Raw genomic sequence first — 17,730 nt, forward strand, 5'->3', positions numbered from 1 at the left:
TAGAGGCGCAAAATAAACATATCAGTTTTTGTTTATGAAATCGACTCTAATGAACAAGAAGAGGAGAAAAACGGTGCGTGTTTGTTATTCAATATACTTGTTGAGCAACAACAAAAATAATCAATCTATATACATTGGATTAAATTGGTTAACGGACCTTTTGATCTTGAAACTTGTGAAAGGAAAACCCAAAGAAATAAAGTGTTAAAAAAGGCATAAAACCCATCTCCCACTCTGTCTTGGGCTCTTCGTTTGTTTTCCGTAAACCCCTGTTCCTCGTCCTTGCCTGCAGACAAACAACAGACAATGGCACCTCTGCAGCATTCTTGTCTGTAGTTGAAAGCGCCAAGTTCTTCCTCTTGCATGTGTTGGGCCTTTGATCCTTTGCACATCTATGGTAATGGTGTCCCAATTTCTTATATATACAATTATACATATATATATATATATATGTTCTTGTTTTTGGTTTTCTTAGTTTAGTTTTAAATGCTTTACTCTTTTCTGCATATCATAGTTTTCCCCTATAATTTTATGCGATTATGTACTAACATTGATGCCATTTATTGTTGAAATTTGTATAAACCCCAATTGGGTACGGATCTAGGTTGCTTTTCCCAGTTGGGGTTTACCAAATTGGGTCCATATCCATGCCTTCCCCCCCCGCCGCGGCGTTTGTTAGATTTACTTTACACTGATTTGGTTTAGTTTTGATATAAGAAAAAACGAAATCAAAATTCGGGTTGTTTTAGACTCTGTGCCTGGAATTGGGGTTGAATGTCACCACCTTTTTGTTGGAACCAGATTTTAGTTGGTCTTTGTGGAACAGTTTTGAGTGATTGATCTTATTTGGTTTCTGTATTTATTTCCCATCCATCGTAATGTATGAAGAAAGACTGCAAAAGTAGAGAATTCAGCAAATTTTTTCGGTGATTATTTTATTGTAGTTAATGAAACTTGAAAAATGTCGTAGAAGTTTAACTGTATGTCCATCTAGGTTCCATATTGGTATCAAATGAATAGTTTCCTTTTAAGTAATAACCGTAAATGCAAAGAATCTGTTCTTTCCATGTTATTAAATACTTAGTATTGCGATAAAAGAAAGATGTGCAGGAAACAAATGTGGAAAGTGTGTGGTTTTCTATGACATGCATAGGGGACGTGTTAAACTTTTAATTTATGCGTGGCGTTACACACTACCCTACCCACCTTGAATTTGGTCTTTGTAGCATGCCTCCGTGCTAATTTGAAAAATAGATAATACTTTAGTCCGTATAACATTTCTGAATAAATAAAATGCAATCATCTAATTGATATGTTTCTTAATTTCGCACCTTAAATAGAATGCATAGATTTCTTCAGGGCATTAGAGAATATGTTAAGCAGACAAAAAGAACCAAAAGTTTCGCTGATAGTTATGCTTTATGATTTGGTGGCTTATGCCCACAACCTCATGACATTTTAGTATTCTTGTCCAGTTACATTTGGATGGTTGAGTTTATTAATGCTTTTAAGTCCTGCAAAATTAGGCGTACAAATTATGTTGATTCTAGATGAACTATGATTTGACTGGAAAAAAGAATGAACTGGGATAACGCTGATAAATATAACTGGTGTGAGTTTCAGCAAAGTGATGTATCTTCTTGGATATGTCATGCTACAAAGCAATTATATTTGTTCACCGAGTGCCTTGTGCTTGCATAATGTAAGTTATTGGGAAGTTATTGCTCTGCATCGCTTCTCCTTTTCTAGGAGTTTGAGGTATTGCCTTGAGGCAGAACAGGGGCATTGAAAACTGGAAGTTCAATTCCTTTGTCTGCAGCCATGTAGCTCTTGTGGAGATTTGATTGGGAATAGAATTCTGATGAGGAGTTCGGTGGTTGGAGCACAAAGATTGGTATACCACTTGGTAGCAGATTGTAAGCATGTATATTTTGTGCATGATGTGTGGTGTGGAAATGCCCAATGTTTGATTTGGAAGGTAACACATGATTTTGTCTATTATGGAGGTGTGCCTCTTGAACCCTATGTTTTAACTTTTATAAACTTGAATCACTAGGAACTGGTTTTGGTGGAGGATTTCTTCTAAGACTTTAATTGGAGTGAAGGTTTGTGGACTTGTGGTCTTGGGGACAGTTGGGTGAGGTGGAGTTTTAATATGGAGAAGAGCTTGGGTCTAAGATTTTTGTTAGCGCTCTTTTGGGGATTCATTATCATAAGGAAGCTTAACCTTTGGTGTATGCTTTTCGTTGACAATATAGTATTGATAGATGAAACTCAAGAGGAGTAAATGCGAAGTTTAACCTTTGACGGTAAGTGTTGGAATCTAAAGATCTTCGCCTAAGTAGGTTAAAGATTAAGTATATGGAGTGCAAGTTCAGTGGGAACAGAGGTTCAAATAACTTAGGGGTGAGGATTGGAGATCATGAAGTACCAAAGAGCGAACGCTTTATCTGTCTTGCAAAAGAACGGAGAATTGGATGGAGACCCTCAATCAAAGAATACAAGCTGGATGGATGAAGTGGAAGAGTGCATCAGGTGTATTGTGCGACCATCGTATGCCACTAAAGCTCAAGGGAAAAATTTATAGGACAACAAGGCAAGCAATGCTTTATGACACGAAATGTTGGGCAGTGAAGCATCAACATGTACACAAAATGAGTGTAGCAGAAATGAGAATGCATCTATGCTTCGTTGGATGTATGGGCACACGAGAAAGGACAAGATTAGGAACGAGGATATTTGAGGTAAATTAGGAGTAGCCGAAATTGAAGATAAGATGAGGGAAAATCGGTTAAGGTGGTTTGGAAATGTGAAACGAAGATCTATAGACGCTCCAGTTAGAAGATGTGATTACGAGGCAGAGGCTCAGGGCCAAAGGGGTAGCGGAAGACCTAGGAAGACTTGGAAAGGGACTCTAAGAAAAAACTTGGACTACTTGGATCTAACGGAAGACATGGCACAAAACCGAGCGCAGTGGCGTTCTAGGATTCATATAGTTGACCCCACTTAGTGGGATAAGGCTTTGTTGTTGCTGTTGTTGTTGCTGCTGCTGCTCTTTTGGGTAGGGGACATTATTCATTAGAGGATTTTTGATGATTGAAAATTTGATCTAAACGGCCGGGTACTAATTAATAGATGCTATATCTGGAAGAACATTTTGTTTATTGGTATTGTGAAAATAGTTTCCTCGAAAGTAGCATTTCTTAAGTATAAGGACTTAATTTTCATTTTAATTAGGTTTCCAAGTATTGCAATAAGAAAACATAAGCATCAATGGGTATGCAGGGAATAACTGAGGAAAGTGTGTGGTGCTCCACGAAATTTTACTAATTTCTTTTTTATGGGCATGCCAGTTGAAATTTTACTTACGTATTGCATTACCCAATAACCCACCTCCCTTGAATTTGGTGTTTGTGGCAGGCTGCCATGCTGATGTGTATAACAAACATGCTACAAATTTTTTATACATATGGCATTTCTCAATCAGTAAATGTGTAGTTTTAGTTAAGATGTTTCTGTTTTAGTTTTGATATGCATCTCAAAAAAATTACAAGGAAAATGTTGCACTGAGTGCGGGAGATGATGAGGTATTGACTCCATGTAGAAGTTCTAGGAAAATCTGCTTTGGGGTCCAAGTTAAATTTGTTTCGGACAATAGAGTGCGTTGATTTCTCCAAGACGTTGACGATATGTTTGATGGAAAAAGCCCAATGGCTTTTCTCTTAGTTATGTTTTGTGAGTTGGTGTCTCATGCCATGACTTGATTGTTTTTGGTTATTCTCTGCCAGCTCCATTGTTGCATCTTGATTTTAGTCTCAACCAGAAACTTAGCAATCTCAGGTGTCATGATTTGTTGATGATTTTACATGGTGCTAAGCTTGTGCTGATACTGGTTATTGATCGATATAAAAATAGTCATTAAGAATATACCAGATGTCATATTTCAACAAATTTGATGCATGCCAAAGTGACAATTTTCATATTGGCAGGGTGGTATCTGATGCTTAAGTGACTATTGCTTAAATATGTATGTTTTAGGTCTTTTGGGCGTGCACAAGGCTCATTTAGGTTATTAACTGAAATTATTGCAGTGCATCACTTGTTCTTATAGGAGTTTTGAAATTTGGAGCAATTTGATGGGTTGAAGAAACTGATTGCCTCTTGCGAATGGGGGCTTCACATCCTGGAAGCTTAATTGGTTTTACGATGTGGACTTGAAGAGCTTGTGGAGATATTTTTGGGGAAAAAATTCTGATGAGGATTTCGGTGGTTGTATCACAAAGATAGTTATATAGCACATAAAAGAATTTTGTATTTCAGATAACACTTGGTAGGAGTGCATGTTATCAAGATGTGCGGTGTGCCCATTGAAGAGTGCTGACCATAATTTGTTTGATTTAAAAGCTGTAAAAAATGTTTGTATGTGTGTGATGGAGGTGGCATTTCTTCAATCCCTATATTTATTGTGGATTTCTTTAAATACTTCAATCATGGTGAAGATGGTGGAATTGAGGACCTTCATTAGGACTTTTTTGGATTTGTTCACTAGAGGATTGTGATGATTAGTTCATCAAAAAGGGAAGATGCTAGTTATTGGTCGACAATGCTATGAAATTGCATATGTTATTTCTTTGGGTCTCGTATTGATGTTGGGATATATCAGGAGAGAGATTCTGTAAGCAGTGTCAATGCGTTTTTTCTTGTGTTTGTGGTCCACATTGCATTAGAAGAGTCATAGCACTCTGAGGGACGCGAGGCATATGGGTCAAGGGTGTTTAGTGTTTCATGTCTATGGCTTTATATAAATTCCGCTGGTGTATGATTCCAGCAGGTCCTTAGTCTTTAATTTCTTTTTTCTCTAGGATTTGGTTATTTCCTGTTTTATTAGGTTTGTTCTTTGATTAATTACACCCTTATGATTCCCTTTAGACAGATTTAGTGATTGAATAAAATTGATGGAACTTTGCTTCTCTGTAGGTTTGTGTGATTCCTAGAATCCCTATTGGTGTAACCCTAGCAGTTTCTATCTTTTTCTCATATTGTTCTCTAACAGTTTTCTCTAACCCTTTTTTTTTTTTTTTATTAATTTTTTATAATTTAATCTTTTCCTGTGTTTTTTATAAACAAGTAATGCGACCATCAAGAAATCTAAACGGGTTGGCATCCTTTTCTATTAGAAACTGAGCATGTCGTGCTTCGTACTCTGTCCCGGAGTTAAAGATATTAAAAGGATTATTCTCTTCATTTGTTATTTTGGAACCTTTAAAAAATTTTGTTTACTTATTTATGAGGTGGTTGTATTTATTTTATTTTGTTGAAACTTCTCTGGGCGATGTGGGATGAAAGTGGTGTTTATCCAAAAACGGGTGTTTGAGGATATTGCTTACTACAAAGAAATCAATTAGGGTTTAGTCCTTTTGCTTTCCTTGTAGTGAAATTTTATAATACTGGCCCACCTAAGGCAGCTTCTTAAGTAGGTTTGACTGTAGATATTGTAAGCAAACAGTGGAATCTGTAAATTACTTTTTCTTTGTTTGGTTGCCCCCTTCCTTGTTAGAATTCCTTGGGTGATGTAGCTATTGTTGGTGATGTGTTTGTGGAGGTACCATGTAGGGTTTCGTCATGGTGTGTGTGTGTCTCAAGCAAGTTTTTGTTACCTGTTTTTGCTTGGACGATGAAGAGTCTGACTTTCTTTTTCTTTTTTTTTTCATTTTTTTTTCCCAACTGAAGAAGTGCATGAAATTGTACAATATGATCCCCATTTTTAAAACTTGTTTTGCTTGTTGGAAACAGAGAGTTTGATGCTGTAGAATGAGGAAAACTTTGGGGGATGCCTCTTCTGTCATATGAAACTCATACTTCAAACATATTATAGAGTGATTCAGCGTGTTACTGTGGTACTTTGAAGCAACAGACCAGATATTAGTGAAGTGGTTTCAGGTGAAATGCTGAGTCTGAGTTTCCTTCCTAGTTCAATTGAAGCTGCTATATTTTGTGTATCTAATCGTGGGTTACACGATGACTTATGTGATTCGGTGCCTGGTGCTGAAACTTGGCAGATGTGTACAAAATGCGATGATCATTGCAGTTGCAGAAGAGCTCAACCAATCTCTGAGGAAAACAAGAATTTTGATGATTCCCGCTCCTTGATTTTTAAAAGTAGCTCTTCCCAGCTTTCAGCAGTCACCATGTCTGAAAGTTCTGCACCTAATCTCGTTTATAAAAGGAGGAAGTTACGAGGAAACCCTGTCACCGGGTTTCCAGGAGGTCGAGAAAACACTATAAGTGGTGATTATTTTTCTTTTCTAAATTCTGAAGCTTCTGCAGTTGCTGGTAAGGAACGACTTGCTTCTCAATTAGAGCATGAAACTGAAGCCACTCGAGCTCATTTTGTAGCTCCTCGTTTATGCAAGAGAGTCTCTCATGTTTTAAATTCAGAATCTTGTAATGGATGTTCTGCTGGTGAGGAATTAGTTTCTGATGAAGCACCTAAAAATAACGTGCAAAAACTTTTAGAGGTAAGCAGCGTAAATGATAGTTGTTCATCATCAAAGTCAAATATGGAGCATGCTTCAACTTCCATGAAGACTTTAGTACATGAAACAGGTGAGTGCTCCTCTTCTAGTGCAGTAGTTATGGAGGTTGTGGGAGACCTGTCTGAAAAGGATCTATGCATCTCTATTCTTAGAAGCCATGGACTGCTTGGGGATTCCCAGGCTACCATGAACAGTGGTTCTGCTGAAGACACTGGCACCATTGGCAGTGACATCCATCGCCGGTCATGCACAATTTGTAGTCGTTCTGGAACCACTTTGAAAATGCTAATTTGTGATCATTGTGAAGAGGCATTTCACATGTCGTGCTGCCACCCCCGTATGAAGAAACCTCCTATTGATGAATGGTTCTGTCATTCTTGTTTGAAAAAGAAACATAAGATTTTACAGGAGCAAGTGACCCAAAAATCGCCAAATATCACGAGTGTCATGAGTAGGGAAGCATCACCCAAGGGCCAAATGAATCCCATAATGTTAATGTTGAGAGACATTGAACTGTATAGAACTAGTGTTCGGGTTGGCAAAGGGTTTCAAGCGGAAGTTCCTAACTGGTCTGGCCCAACAAATGGGTATGTTTATTCCGTTATTTACTTTTGATGCAGTTGAAGTTTATAGACTGCCTTCACTAGTTGGATTATCCTTGTGAAAACTGCCTGCTTTACTTGTCTCTCTTCCTTTCGAGTGGTCATGTTTCAAATGATATGTACTAAGAAGGTAGCCACTACGTGGTTTATCTAGGAGGGTAAGTAGTTTCATTTGGTTTTGTGCTTTGAATCCTTGTTTTCAGAGGACTTAGCATGCCAGGTAGGACAGATCTTCTTGTTTCTGCTGCTTGTATTCCTAAACCATTGGCTTGCTGCCCTGCATAGTTACCTGTGTGGGATCTTTTTTTCTCATGTGTTCTAGGAAAGAAAATTGTCATCATCTGCCTTTCCTAACTCTGTTTCGAATCATTATTTTCTTTCATTTTGCATGTTACTTACAATGTACAGCTTTTGTTATTTTGATTTGATATAGTGATATCAATGGCATTGGTGAACCATTGGAAATAGACTCGTCAGAATATGCTAGATTCAATGTAAGTACTTGACGTGTCTTTATTTGTAATCAGCTTTTCATTTGGCATGAGAGATTTGGAAATTTTATGGAGTAATGGCACATCTTTCTGTTGTAGGGGCTGAACTGCAATAAACCTTCTAGACATAGCTCTATAGGTAATTGGCTTCAATGTCGAGAAGTTGTAGATCGCTTAAACAGAACTATTTGTGGAAAGTGGCGCAGGTAATTTATTTATGGTTGTGTTAACACTTAGCTGGAACCTGTGAAGGTTGTGATCTGATTATTTAGTTGGGAGTTTTCTGATATGTATGGTAATATATTTGAGTGACATTACTTTAACGGAGAACATGAAACACCGATACGAATGTATGCATGTTGTTTTTGACTTGTCAACCTGATCGTTGTAAAATATTTGAGAGATAACCCCAATCTAAGACTGATGGTACTTTAGATACTGGAAGAAAGCATCAAAGCTTCCCTTCTTTCCTTTCCTTACTCTCGATGGGTGTTTTTATTCGTTTTCCATCTCTCTCATTCCTTGGTCTTAGTGATTGAAGATTAAGATTTGACACTGGAACTGGAAAACCAATTTGGATGCCAAAAAATCAACAATGGGACTTATTTATTTGATGAGAGTAACACACTGCAACCTCAAAGACCCGAGGCATTTAAAAAATTTAGCAACAATTTCTCGACCTACCCCTTTATTTGGATGGAGAGTGATTGAAGGTTGGCTGAACTCATGTTTCTCTCCATCCTTATAACCCAAATCGCAGCTAAGACACTGCAATCTAAAAAACTTTAGCCTTCTTCCCACCCGGAACCTTGTCCTTCCCACTTGAAATTATACCACAAATCTAACGGCTGGATTATTTTTTATGGAAATTATCTCGAAATATAAAGTGCACAAAATAGTTCACAATGAGTTTTTTGGTATCTTGATATGTCACTTAATACTATTGATAAGTTGTGTTATATCGCTTTTGTTCTCTTAGTTGATCTTCTACTTTTGTTGTTGATTATGCTTGACATTTTAACAAATATGGAAGATTCTCGTATAGCAGGGCTCCTCTTTTTGAAGTCCAAACTGATGACTGGGAGTGCTTCTGCTCTATCCTTTGGGATCCAAGCCATGCTGATTGTAACGTGCCTCAGGTGGACATATCACTGACACTATTTACATCTCTATTTATAGACTAGTTTTGAATTTTTAGATCTTTCGTATAAAACTCTCAGAATTAGAGGAGTAACACTAGTAGGTATTCATCCGCTCAAATTCTCTTATAGGATCCTTAAACGTGATCACATTTTTTCTGTGACCCAAAAGAATGGATCACATTTTAAACTGCTAGATTAGATATAAATGGTTGGGATTGCATCTCAACAATTGTGCTCCTCAACTATCCATATCGAACCTACTGAGGGTTATTGGGATTTCATTCACTCGGATTTTGATATGACATGACTGAGATGTAGTCATTGGGGTAGACCACCTCACTATTGTATTATGTCAATGTATTTTGCTTCCTTCACTTTGATTTTATCTTTGTTCTATGCTTTCTTCACCTTCAGTATAAGCTGGTCTGTGTGGTGGCCATCTTTAAATCTAACGTCATCCCTCTTCTTTTGTGTTTGGCCCAGGAACTGGAAACGGATCAAGTTCTAAAGCAACTGAAGTATATTGAGACGGTATGTTACAGGCACTTGCTCCAATAAATAAGTTTTTGGATATGCTGTGTTCATTCAAGTTGTATAAAATGATGAGTGCTGACTATCCAGAACCAAGACTACTGTTTGAATTCAATCTTATTTATTTTAGTCAGGGTAGGCATGGGTAGATTTAGTAAGAGAGTTGAAATGAGACGCTAAAGATTAGTATTCAAATTTATACGATGTTGCATGGTTTCAAATTCATGTGCTTTTGCTTGAAAATCCTTTTCTGAATTCTTATATATGCCTAATTGCTCCTCGTAGGAGCATAATATTATCGTACTGGTTTTTCTATGGGTTCTTATTAATTTCTTATGATGTGTAGCTGAGGCCCCGGTTATGTGCTAAACGGCATACTTTGGATGGAACCAAGAGTGCTGGTGATCTGAAAACCCCCATAGTAGGTACAAAAAGTGTACAAACTCTATGATATGATGAAAACTTGTGACAAGCGTGTATAGAACCTGGCTCGTTGAGTCGTTGTACATCATAGATATCAAATCGAGTTAGAAATTTTGACCACAGTTAACTGGATTATGGTTTTTGTAGGCAAAGTGCACGAGCCACTGGCTTCTGTGCCACTCTCTCTCTCTCTCTCTCTCTCTCCCTCCCTTTTTCTCTTCTTTTGTTGTTGTTAAGCTTAACCTCCTTGTTAAGTCACCAGTGTCTACTGTTTCATCTTTCAATGGGGTTAACTGGAATATGCTGGACTACACAATGTGACAAGTCTTTTTGCTGCATCAAGATATAAATTAAAATGCTTCTTTTTTTGAGGTTGCAAGGAATTGAAATTGGGTCTATCAATATGCCTTGGTCCTATTGAATGTTTGATCATCCCATTAAATTGATGACACGTTGAGCTTGGGACCTTTATATGGGCTAACCTGTATTTTAATAGAGAATTAGATGTTTAAAGAGATAAAGGTCGTACCCAGTGCACAAGGCTCTCGCTTTACGCAAGGTCTGGGAGAGGTGAATGTCAGCTAGCCTTACCCCCATTTATGGAGAGACTGTTTAAAGAGATAAAATATATAAATTGATACAATTCTAAAACTTTAGTGTGCAATTTGAGAAAAGTAGGACTTCGTGGTCTTATTTGAAAATCACCACAAGCTGGAAGTGTAAAATGTAGCTACCACCTGAAAAGTATCTGTTACGATCTAATTTATAGAAAGAAATAAAGGATGGTCATGTATGTAACCTTGCTCAACTAGCCTAACTCCCATTTGTATATGATGTCATGTTGTTTAACATCATCCCATTTTCATTTATCACCAGCCTCGTTGGGTCTCTAAGACTGGATTAGAATAGATAATTCTCTAAATTCAAGGTACATTCAAGTGAGAATTATTTTTCATTTTAAGGGATTAGTCATGAATGAAATGCTTCCCTTCTAATCCTTCCATTTAACGAATAATTCATCTCCTGCATTCAAGTTAAAACAACACTACATTTCTTCTTCAACCTAACTTTAGAACAAACGAAGCCGCTAGGTCCAATGTCATAATATAATTGGTTGAAAACTTGAAAAAAAAAATAAAAAATTAACCAATTATTCTCGGCACATTGAAAATTTTCTCTAATGACTGATACAAAAAAATGATATATTTCATTCAGAAAATTGTCAAATCATCAAACATTTTCCTTTAGTTCTGCTATTGGAACATAAATCACAGACTGTTCATGCAATCGAGATATATTTGATTTCTGCTTTGCCTTCACGATTTGAAATTTCAATAATTTCTGTCTCATGTATTCTAGCCTACCTTTGGCTTTACATAGTCTCTCCATTTCGAGCTCTGGAACTCGACATCCATCTTCACCTCCTCCAGCGATAAGGTTGGCTCTCTTCTCCTTTGTTCGTGTATTCCTAAGCTTCTTCAAGCTCACATCATCACTCAACTCCTTTCCATCCTATATGAAAGCAAACCAACACATGAGTAATCTTTGTTTTCACTTTATATTTTCAACACAGATAATTGGCAGTAAATATAGTATCTAAAAACCAAAAAAGTCCCTAATCTGCCACTTTATATTTTACGAAAAATAAGTAGAGACAAACACAAGTCTAAGAGAAGATTTAACCAAGTGAACTAGTTGAGGAAGGCAAAGGCGAGGGTTCCTGAAGAATTCTCTGATATACCAGAATTCTTCTTCCTACAAAAAAATAGTTCTGGGAGATAATTGTATGAGAAGTTTGCTTGCACGTATGTAAAAAGGTATGATATGGGGATTCTGAGATCGCAAAGTCAGGTGAAGTGCAGTTGGTTTCCAGAAACTCACAAACCTTATTCTGACGGACAAAGACCTCGCTGCTCTTTGCACGTGACCCACACGAAGGACCCTTCTGTTGACTCTTCTTCAAAGGGCTGCTTAGTGATTTTGGATGCTTTCTCCGGAAGGCCTTAGCATTCTTTGGCGAATGGACGACAGTTTCAGCTAAGGTATCATCATCTGAATCTGATGCCATGAGATCAGCAGCTTTTCCAGTCACATTTTCATATCCCGGTGCCTTGGAGATTCCAGGAGTAAAAGTGTCAAGGTCTTTACCACTCGCTCCCTGTTGTGCAAAAGATCCATTAACATAGTTTATTGAGAGACAAAAAATCCTCAGGAGTTGAGATTTAAGATCCTAACTCTCCATGGCTCATTCACCAATATAATCTTCGTTTAAAAGATTTCCAACTCCATACAAACCTTTGATTTAGTAGCGATAACAAAGAGGCTAAAACAGATAAATGAAAAAAAAAAACAAAAAAAACAACAATAGTAGAATCGAAGAAGATGGGCGTATGAGAAATAACATGGACAACTAGCTCACCTTTCTGGTTTTCAGAGCTAAGTAACGTGCGTTCTTGAACCATTTACTAACCTGGAAATTGCAACGTTAAAATTATCAGAAGCTACAAAACCATACCTACACAATTTGACATTCCTTCAGATTCACACCATAATTCCAAATTTTCAATAAAGCAGAATCCAGAAAGACAATGTATTTGACTGGATGAAAAACAATTTGGCAAGCAATAAAACTCATACTGAGCAACGAATTAGTTGACTGTTCAAGAAGGCACAAACAATCTGTAGTTCATCCATCGCCATTACCTTCTCAGGATTAAGGCCCAATTCTTTTGAAAGATTATCCTTGACAGCTCTAGAAGGAAGTTCATTCTCAGAAAACACTTGGCGGAGCTTCTGGAATAAGAAATTACAGCAGAAATTTTAGTCTAGGAAATTACATATACTACCATCAGATTTTAAAATAGCTACGCCAGAATCATTATGGGTGCAAGTGAAGAGAGAGAGAGAGAGAGAGAGAGGGGAAAGGGACAGGTTCTAATACCTCTACTGCATTTCGAGGAATTCGGAAACATGACCTTCTAACTTGCGTATCTGAAGAGTGTTGGCTGGATTTCTTTTCTGAACGGTCAACATCTGGATTTCTTTCACTTTCATAGAGAGTCATAAGAGTGCTGGCTGCATCAGATTCATTCCCTCTCCGCTTTCTTTTACCGGGACCCCAGTCTTCATCATCACTAATTTGTTCAAGCAAAGGACCATCTTTTCCAAACATTTCCTTAGGAGAAAACAATTATGCAACACAGTGAATATTGGACCGTCACCTCAAAGAACGATTGTTATACAACAGATACAGTGCCCCATTATTATCCACACAATATAAACTTTAATTAAACCTCAAAGGGTTTAATATATATTGATTAAAATATGATACGAGCATTTCAAAAGTTGACTATATCCTAATAGGCATGTTTTATTGCCAAACCATCCACAATCAAATATATAAAGAACACCAGCAAGCAATTTCTAAGTAATTCATTATCTCGAAATTTATAACTCTCCTATGTCAGACTCAAAAGTGGAGTCCAGCTGAATGTAAAGATAAGGTACAAGGAATTAAAGGTCATACTATAATTAGAAATTTAAAAATTACAATTCTCGAAAGGTTGAGTCATGGAAACAACCTCTTTGCAAAGCAAGGGTAAGGCTGCGTACGATAGACGTTTTGCCCGACCCTTGCTAAGAGGGGAGCCTTGTTGGCTTATGGTTGAGCCTTGTTTTAAAAAAAAAAAATTTACAATTCTGTTACCAGTCTAGAGTTCTATCTCAATTTTATTTATCAAGAACAAGTGGAAAAAAAGAACTTAAAAAATTTGGGCTTCCATACTCACATCATATAACTTCTTATAATCAACACTTCTTTTCTGTCTGCGGCTGGAAACAATTTCCCCGTCAGTAGATACATCAGAACCTACACTGACATCAGTTGACAATTCCTCTTCTGATGCAATGTCATCGCTGCCTCCCCTGCTGATGCTGCAGCTGTTCTCGTTCCTCTCTGGATTATAATCATCATCTTCAGAATCATCCGAAGGCCATTCTTCATCTGGATTTAATAAGGAATTCTTGCCATGGGGGAAAGTGGCTTCTTCCTTGAAGACATCCTATATTCCGTAGAGAGCCATTAGTTATAGGAATTATTAAAGCAGCAAAACCAAAAGTAATTGGGGGTGGAATTTTGACATTTCTCAATGATTTAGGCAATGACTAACCTGCCAACCACTGTTCATGGGAAAGCAGGTCCCCAGATGAGCATTTACTAATTCTAGTATTTCCATTTTACACTCACAAAATTTGCAAAACCAACCTTGCTCTCCTCGAGGAACTGTAGATTAACAATTGAACTTAGAAGTAGCTTTTGCTAAGAAAACATAATTAGTATGCCGCCAAAAGGTCCAAAGCAAATTCAGAAGAGGTGAGAAACTTACTATTTTCAGTATCCAAGGGAGGATCAAGACATTTTTGGTGGAATGCACAATTGCATGTCCCATCACATAGTATAATATCATTATCAGGGAAAGCTTCGTTCAACTTGCACTTTGCACAGAATATCTAATAGAAAGAAAAACCAGAACGTGAATAAGCATGAAGCCAAGATAAGGAGGTATCACCTCATATGAGGTATTATTTCCAAGGAGAATCAGTTCTAACGAAAAACAATAAAATCATTCTTGCTCCAAAACTATCAGTAGCCTACGCTTGGGAGCAATCGGAAAGGCCAGACCTTAGCAGAGACCACAATTAGGGGATCCAAACATCCCTTGTCGGCACATACAAAAAGGATAGTAATGCCATGTACTTACATGTTCATGAGAAACAGATCCATCTGGAGAAATAAAAGAATCTGCAATGCTTCCTACTGAGCTCAGAGAATCCAGTTGATGAATTGCATCACGGATTCCAAGCTTGCAATTTAAAATCTGCTTATTGGCTCTCTGTAGTTCCATTTCAGGCCTAATCTTTTCTCGACTGTGATAAAAGTAATAATTAAACGAATTAAACCGCATAACTATGTACTATAGAAAGGAGCCCAAGAAAACACCGCACATTCTACATGCTTAACTGATCATCATCACTTGCGTATAATAAAAATGATTGCAATTTAATTCATACATGACACTGCAATGTTTTCAGTTAATTTGAGACTTTGAGTACATAAAATTTACAAGATTGTGCTCCTGCTATTAAAATGATTGAAAATGTACATTCATCGAATAATCAAAACATTAGCTTCTAAAACTATCCAGTCACCTCTTTATTAAAATTCTGTTTTAACATAAAATATTATTCTTTTCAAACCAAGACTTGGAAATTTCATGACTCTTTTCCTATGTCTAGCTTAAATACTAAATCATTGATAGAACTTATGAGACATATAAAGGAGAAATCAGGAAATGAAGATATGTATTAAATGATCGTACATACCTCTGACCCTTCCAACCTTCACCGGCATAAGCGTCAATAAGGTTGTGCTCCAGTTTTATTTTAATCAAAAGGTACCTTGTCCTCCTCTGCAAGCGAGAAGTTTCATCCAACTCCTCCTTATCCTTTTTCGGTTTCTTCTTTCTCCTCCTTTTTTCTCCTTTCTCGTCAGAGCCGTTGTCTGATAACTTGTTGTGTTGAAGTTTCACAGCAGACGGATTTTTGGAAGAATCTGTATCATGCTCTTTACGAAATCCTTTTCTACCCAGCAATTTATTATTAGCATCATAATTCCTTGACGCCTTGCTTGAAGAGTTGGCACCTCTCTTCTTTGACAAGGCTGAAGCAATAATGGTCTTGGACGACTTTGATTTTGGTTTTTTAACTTTTGGCGACGAAGTTAGGTTTGCCAGAGAGCCGGAATAACCGGGTTTCCCGTACTCCTTAAAGGATGATTTCTTTCCAGGAACACGCATATTTTTAACCAATGTATCCATACTGAAAATCAAAACAGAAATCAGGTTAGCATTGACAAAACAGCTCCTCTTTACGAAGTAGATAATTACTTAACTACTGAACCAAAAAGAACAATTTCAACATAGCAAAGTAATCAATGAAACAAGACTGAGTTACATGCAATCATCTTTCCTACAAAGTGGAATATCAATGAATTAATCAGGTGATATGTCAATGCAGACTCAGAAGCAAGCATGTGACCTTCTGCCTCCCAATCGGAAGATTTTATTTGGAAAAAACAAAAAAACTCAGATCACAAAATTCAAAGATTGGAACAGAGCAGCAAACCTCACCTGAAAAAGAATGGAGATCTCTATCAACTGTTGGCCTTTGAAGCTGCTGCAACATACACACACATATACATTCATATATAAGAGCAAGAGCTTTGGAATTGTCGAGGCATTGATGGGTTTTGGATTAATTGCTCCAACAATTTCAAATTTTGAAACTTTTTTCGGTTCTTTGGGGCTTTTCAATTGTGCTTTTCGGTTAGTACTCGCAGTCGCCGGCCGGTTTTGTTCTTCCCGAAGCGCCACCCGAAGGTCCCTCTCTCTCTCTAAAAGGACTATTACCAAAAAAGTCCTAAATATAATGGTTCAGTTCTCGAATGCTCGACGTTGGATTATCTTTTTGCTGTTGATATGCATATAACATACGAACGACCAATATGATTCCATCATAGAATATTTTTCTGATTTTTTTTTTAAATTTTAATTTCTTTAAAATTTACTCACAACTAATTGATGAATTCCTCTACACAACTTGTAACTAATCAGTGAAGTGTAGTAATATATTATGGGAGCTTTAATCAAAAGGGCTTGGGCTAACTTTTTTTTAATGAAAAACCACTATAAACTATTATTTAATAAAAATAATTTAAATTTTAATCATAAGGACACAAAACTTTTACGAAAACTAAAACACACGGGCTCAACAAAAAGCCCAAACCGCATAACAATTAATATTCCAAAATTGCCCCTAACGGAGCCTAACCCAGGCCCGTTAGCCAAAGTTGCAGTTACTAAAATTCATCATCCCTCCAACGCCATTAATGTTCACCGCTGGAGAAGCAACGGCGACAAAAGCTGTGGAGGAAGAGGAGGCCTTCCGCTTCTTGCTCACTTCTCCCTCAGGAAAGCAGCGGAAGAAGAAATTGGGACCCTCTGGAGGATGTTGTGGATCTCTCGCAGTCAAGCTATTTGTTCACTCCGTTCTCACCGACGTTTCCTGCTTCCACTTGAAAGAAAGGCAGACCACTTTGGTGAGTGTGTCTCTTTCAGATGCCAATGTGCAGTGGCTGTGGTGGAATTGGGGTTCGCGGAGGAGACGACCAGATTTTCAATGAGAGGAGAGGGGTGATTGATTTTTTGTATTTATTTTTTTTTTTTGTGTTTAATTGCATCATCTTCATTAGGTATATTTTCTACAAAGTAATTGAAACACCCAGTGAACTCTGATCTTCTGCTGACTATATGTCCTGAACTTTATTCGATATTAGGAAAAGTGAGGAAGAAGTCACTGACAATGAGCAAGCTGAAAACTGGTTCTCTTTTGACATCCACCCAGCTCATATGTGGTGGGTAGTTTTCACATCTAAACTTTCATTCCATTGCCATTCCTCTTTTTCTGTTGTTTAAATGGATTTTCTTCTACATGTGGCTTATTTATGCTGCTGTTAAAGTGTAGTATGAGGATTCCATTCTAGATTGAGATGATTATCTGGTCTTGGCTTTGGCTTGATTGCCATTACCTTGTCTTGATTTCGCTTCACATTCTTGAGTTTCGGATTCATTATTGTGTTCTAGATATATATTCCCAATACAAGAATTTGCCATTGTTAAAGTCCTAGGCTCAGTATGTAATCTGTACTCTCTATCTCAAAATAAATGTGGTGATTATAATTGAAAACTTTAAGACTACTGTAATTCTATTGCTGATTGCAACCCCGTGCTTTGTGTAGACATGTTCATTGCTCTTTGTAAAGATTCCAATGAATCATTGACCAAGCAGGAACTTCGAGGATATGCAGATGGGACATTGCCGCGTAAGTCGGAGATGCCCAAGAAGATCAAAAGAAGGCCAATGACTTGATGAACATGGCTTTTGTAGA

General features: G+C 37.3%; 2 protein-coding genes across 8 annotated transcripts; one reads left to right on the forward strand and one right to left on the reverse strand.

Annotated features, from left to right (window-relative positions):
- The first annotated feature begins 122 nt into the window (after positions 1-122).
- Positions 123-9,847, forward strand: LOC103453773 (uncharacterized). Of its 2 annotated transcripts, none has more exons than XM_029092035.2 (8): positions 123-397; positions 5,794-5,940; positions 6,060-7,123; positions 7,572-7,632; positions 7,729-7,835; positions 8,678-8,768; positions 9,255-9,302; positions 9,649-9,847. In XM_029092035.2, the coding sequence occupies exons 3-8, from the start codon at positions 6,060-6,062 to the stop codon at positions 9,751-9,753; spliced, it is 1,476 nt and encodes a 491-aa protein (XP_028947868.1). In that variant the 5' UTR covers positions 123-397; positions 5,794-5,940; the 3' UTR covers positions 9,754-9,847. The 2 variants fall into 2 exon arrangements, with proteins under 2 accessions (XP_028947868.1, XP_028947865.1); XM_029092032.2 differs by having other exon boundaries at positions 168-397; positions 8,675-8,768.
- A 1,063-nt stretch (positions 9,848-10,910) lies between these two features.
- Positions 10,911-16,258, reverse strand: HD2 (pathogenesis-related homeodomain protein). 6 transcript variants are annotated; one of them, XM_017336648.3, is made up of 12 exons: positions 15,914-16,258; positions 15,108-15,602; positions 14,486-14,651; positions 14,111-14,234; positions 13,895-14,007; positions 13,514-13,786; positions 12,667-12,900; positions 12,429-12,518; positions 12,145-12,195; positions 11,611-11,883; positions 11,409-11,480; positions 10,911-11,237 (listed from the first exon to the last, which is right to left on the reverse strand). In XM_017336648.3, the coding sequence occupies exons 2-12, from the start codon at positions 15,599-15,601 to the stop codon at positions 10,956-10,958; spliced, it is 2,172 nt and encodes a 723-aa protein (XP_017192137.3). In that variant the 5' UTR covers position 15,602; positions 15,914-16,258; the 3' UTR covers positions 10,911-10,955. The 6 variants fall into 6 exon arrangements, with proteins under 6 accessions (XP_017192137.3, XP_017192138.3, XP_028947861.2 ...); XM_017336649.3 differs by having other exon boundaries at positions 11,409-11,496; XM_029092028.2 differs by having other exon boundaries at positions 12,363-12,518.
- Positions 16,259-17,730: the final 1,472 nt, after the last annotated feature.

Source organism: Malus domestica, chromosome 13 (genome assembly GCF_042453785.1).
Source record: "Malus domestica chromosome 13, GDT2T_hap1".
Lineage (NCBI taxonomy): Eukaryota > Viridiplantae > Streptophyta > Magnoliopsida > Rosales > Rosaceae > Malus > Malus domestica.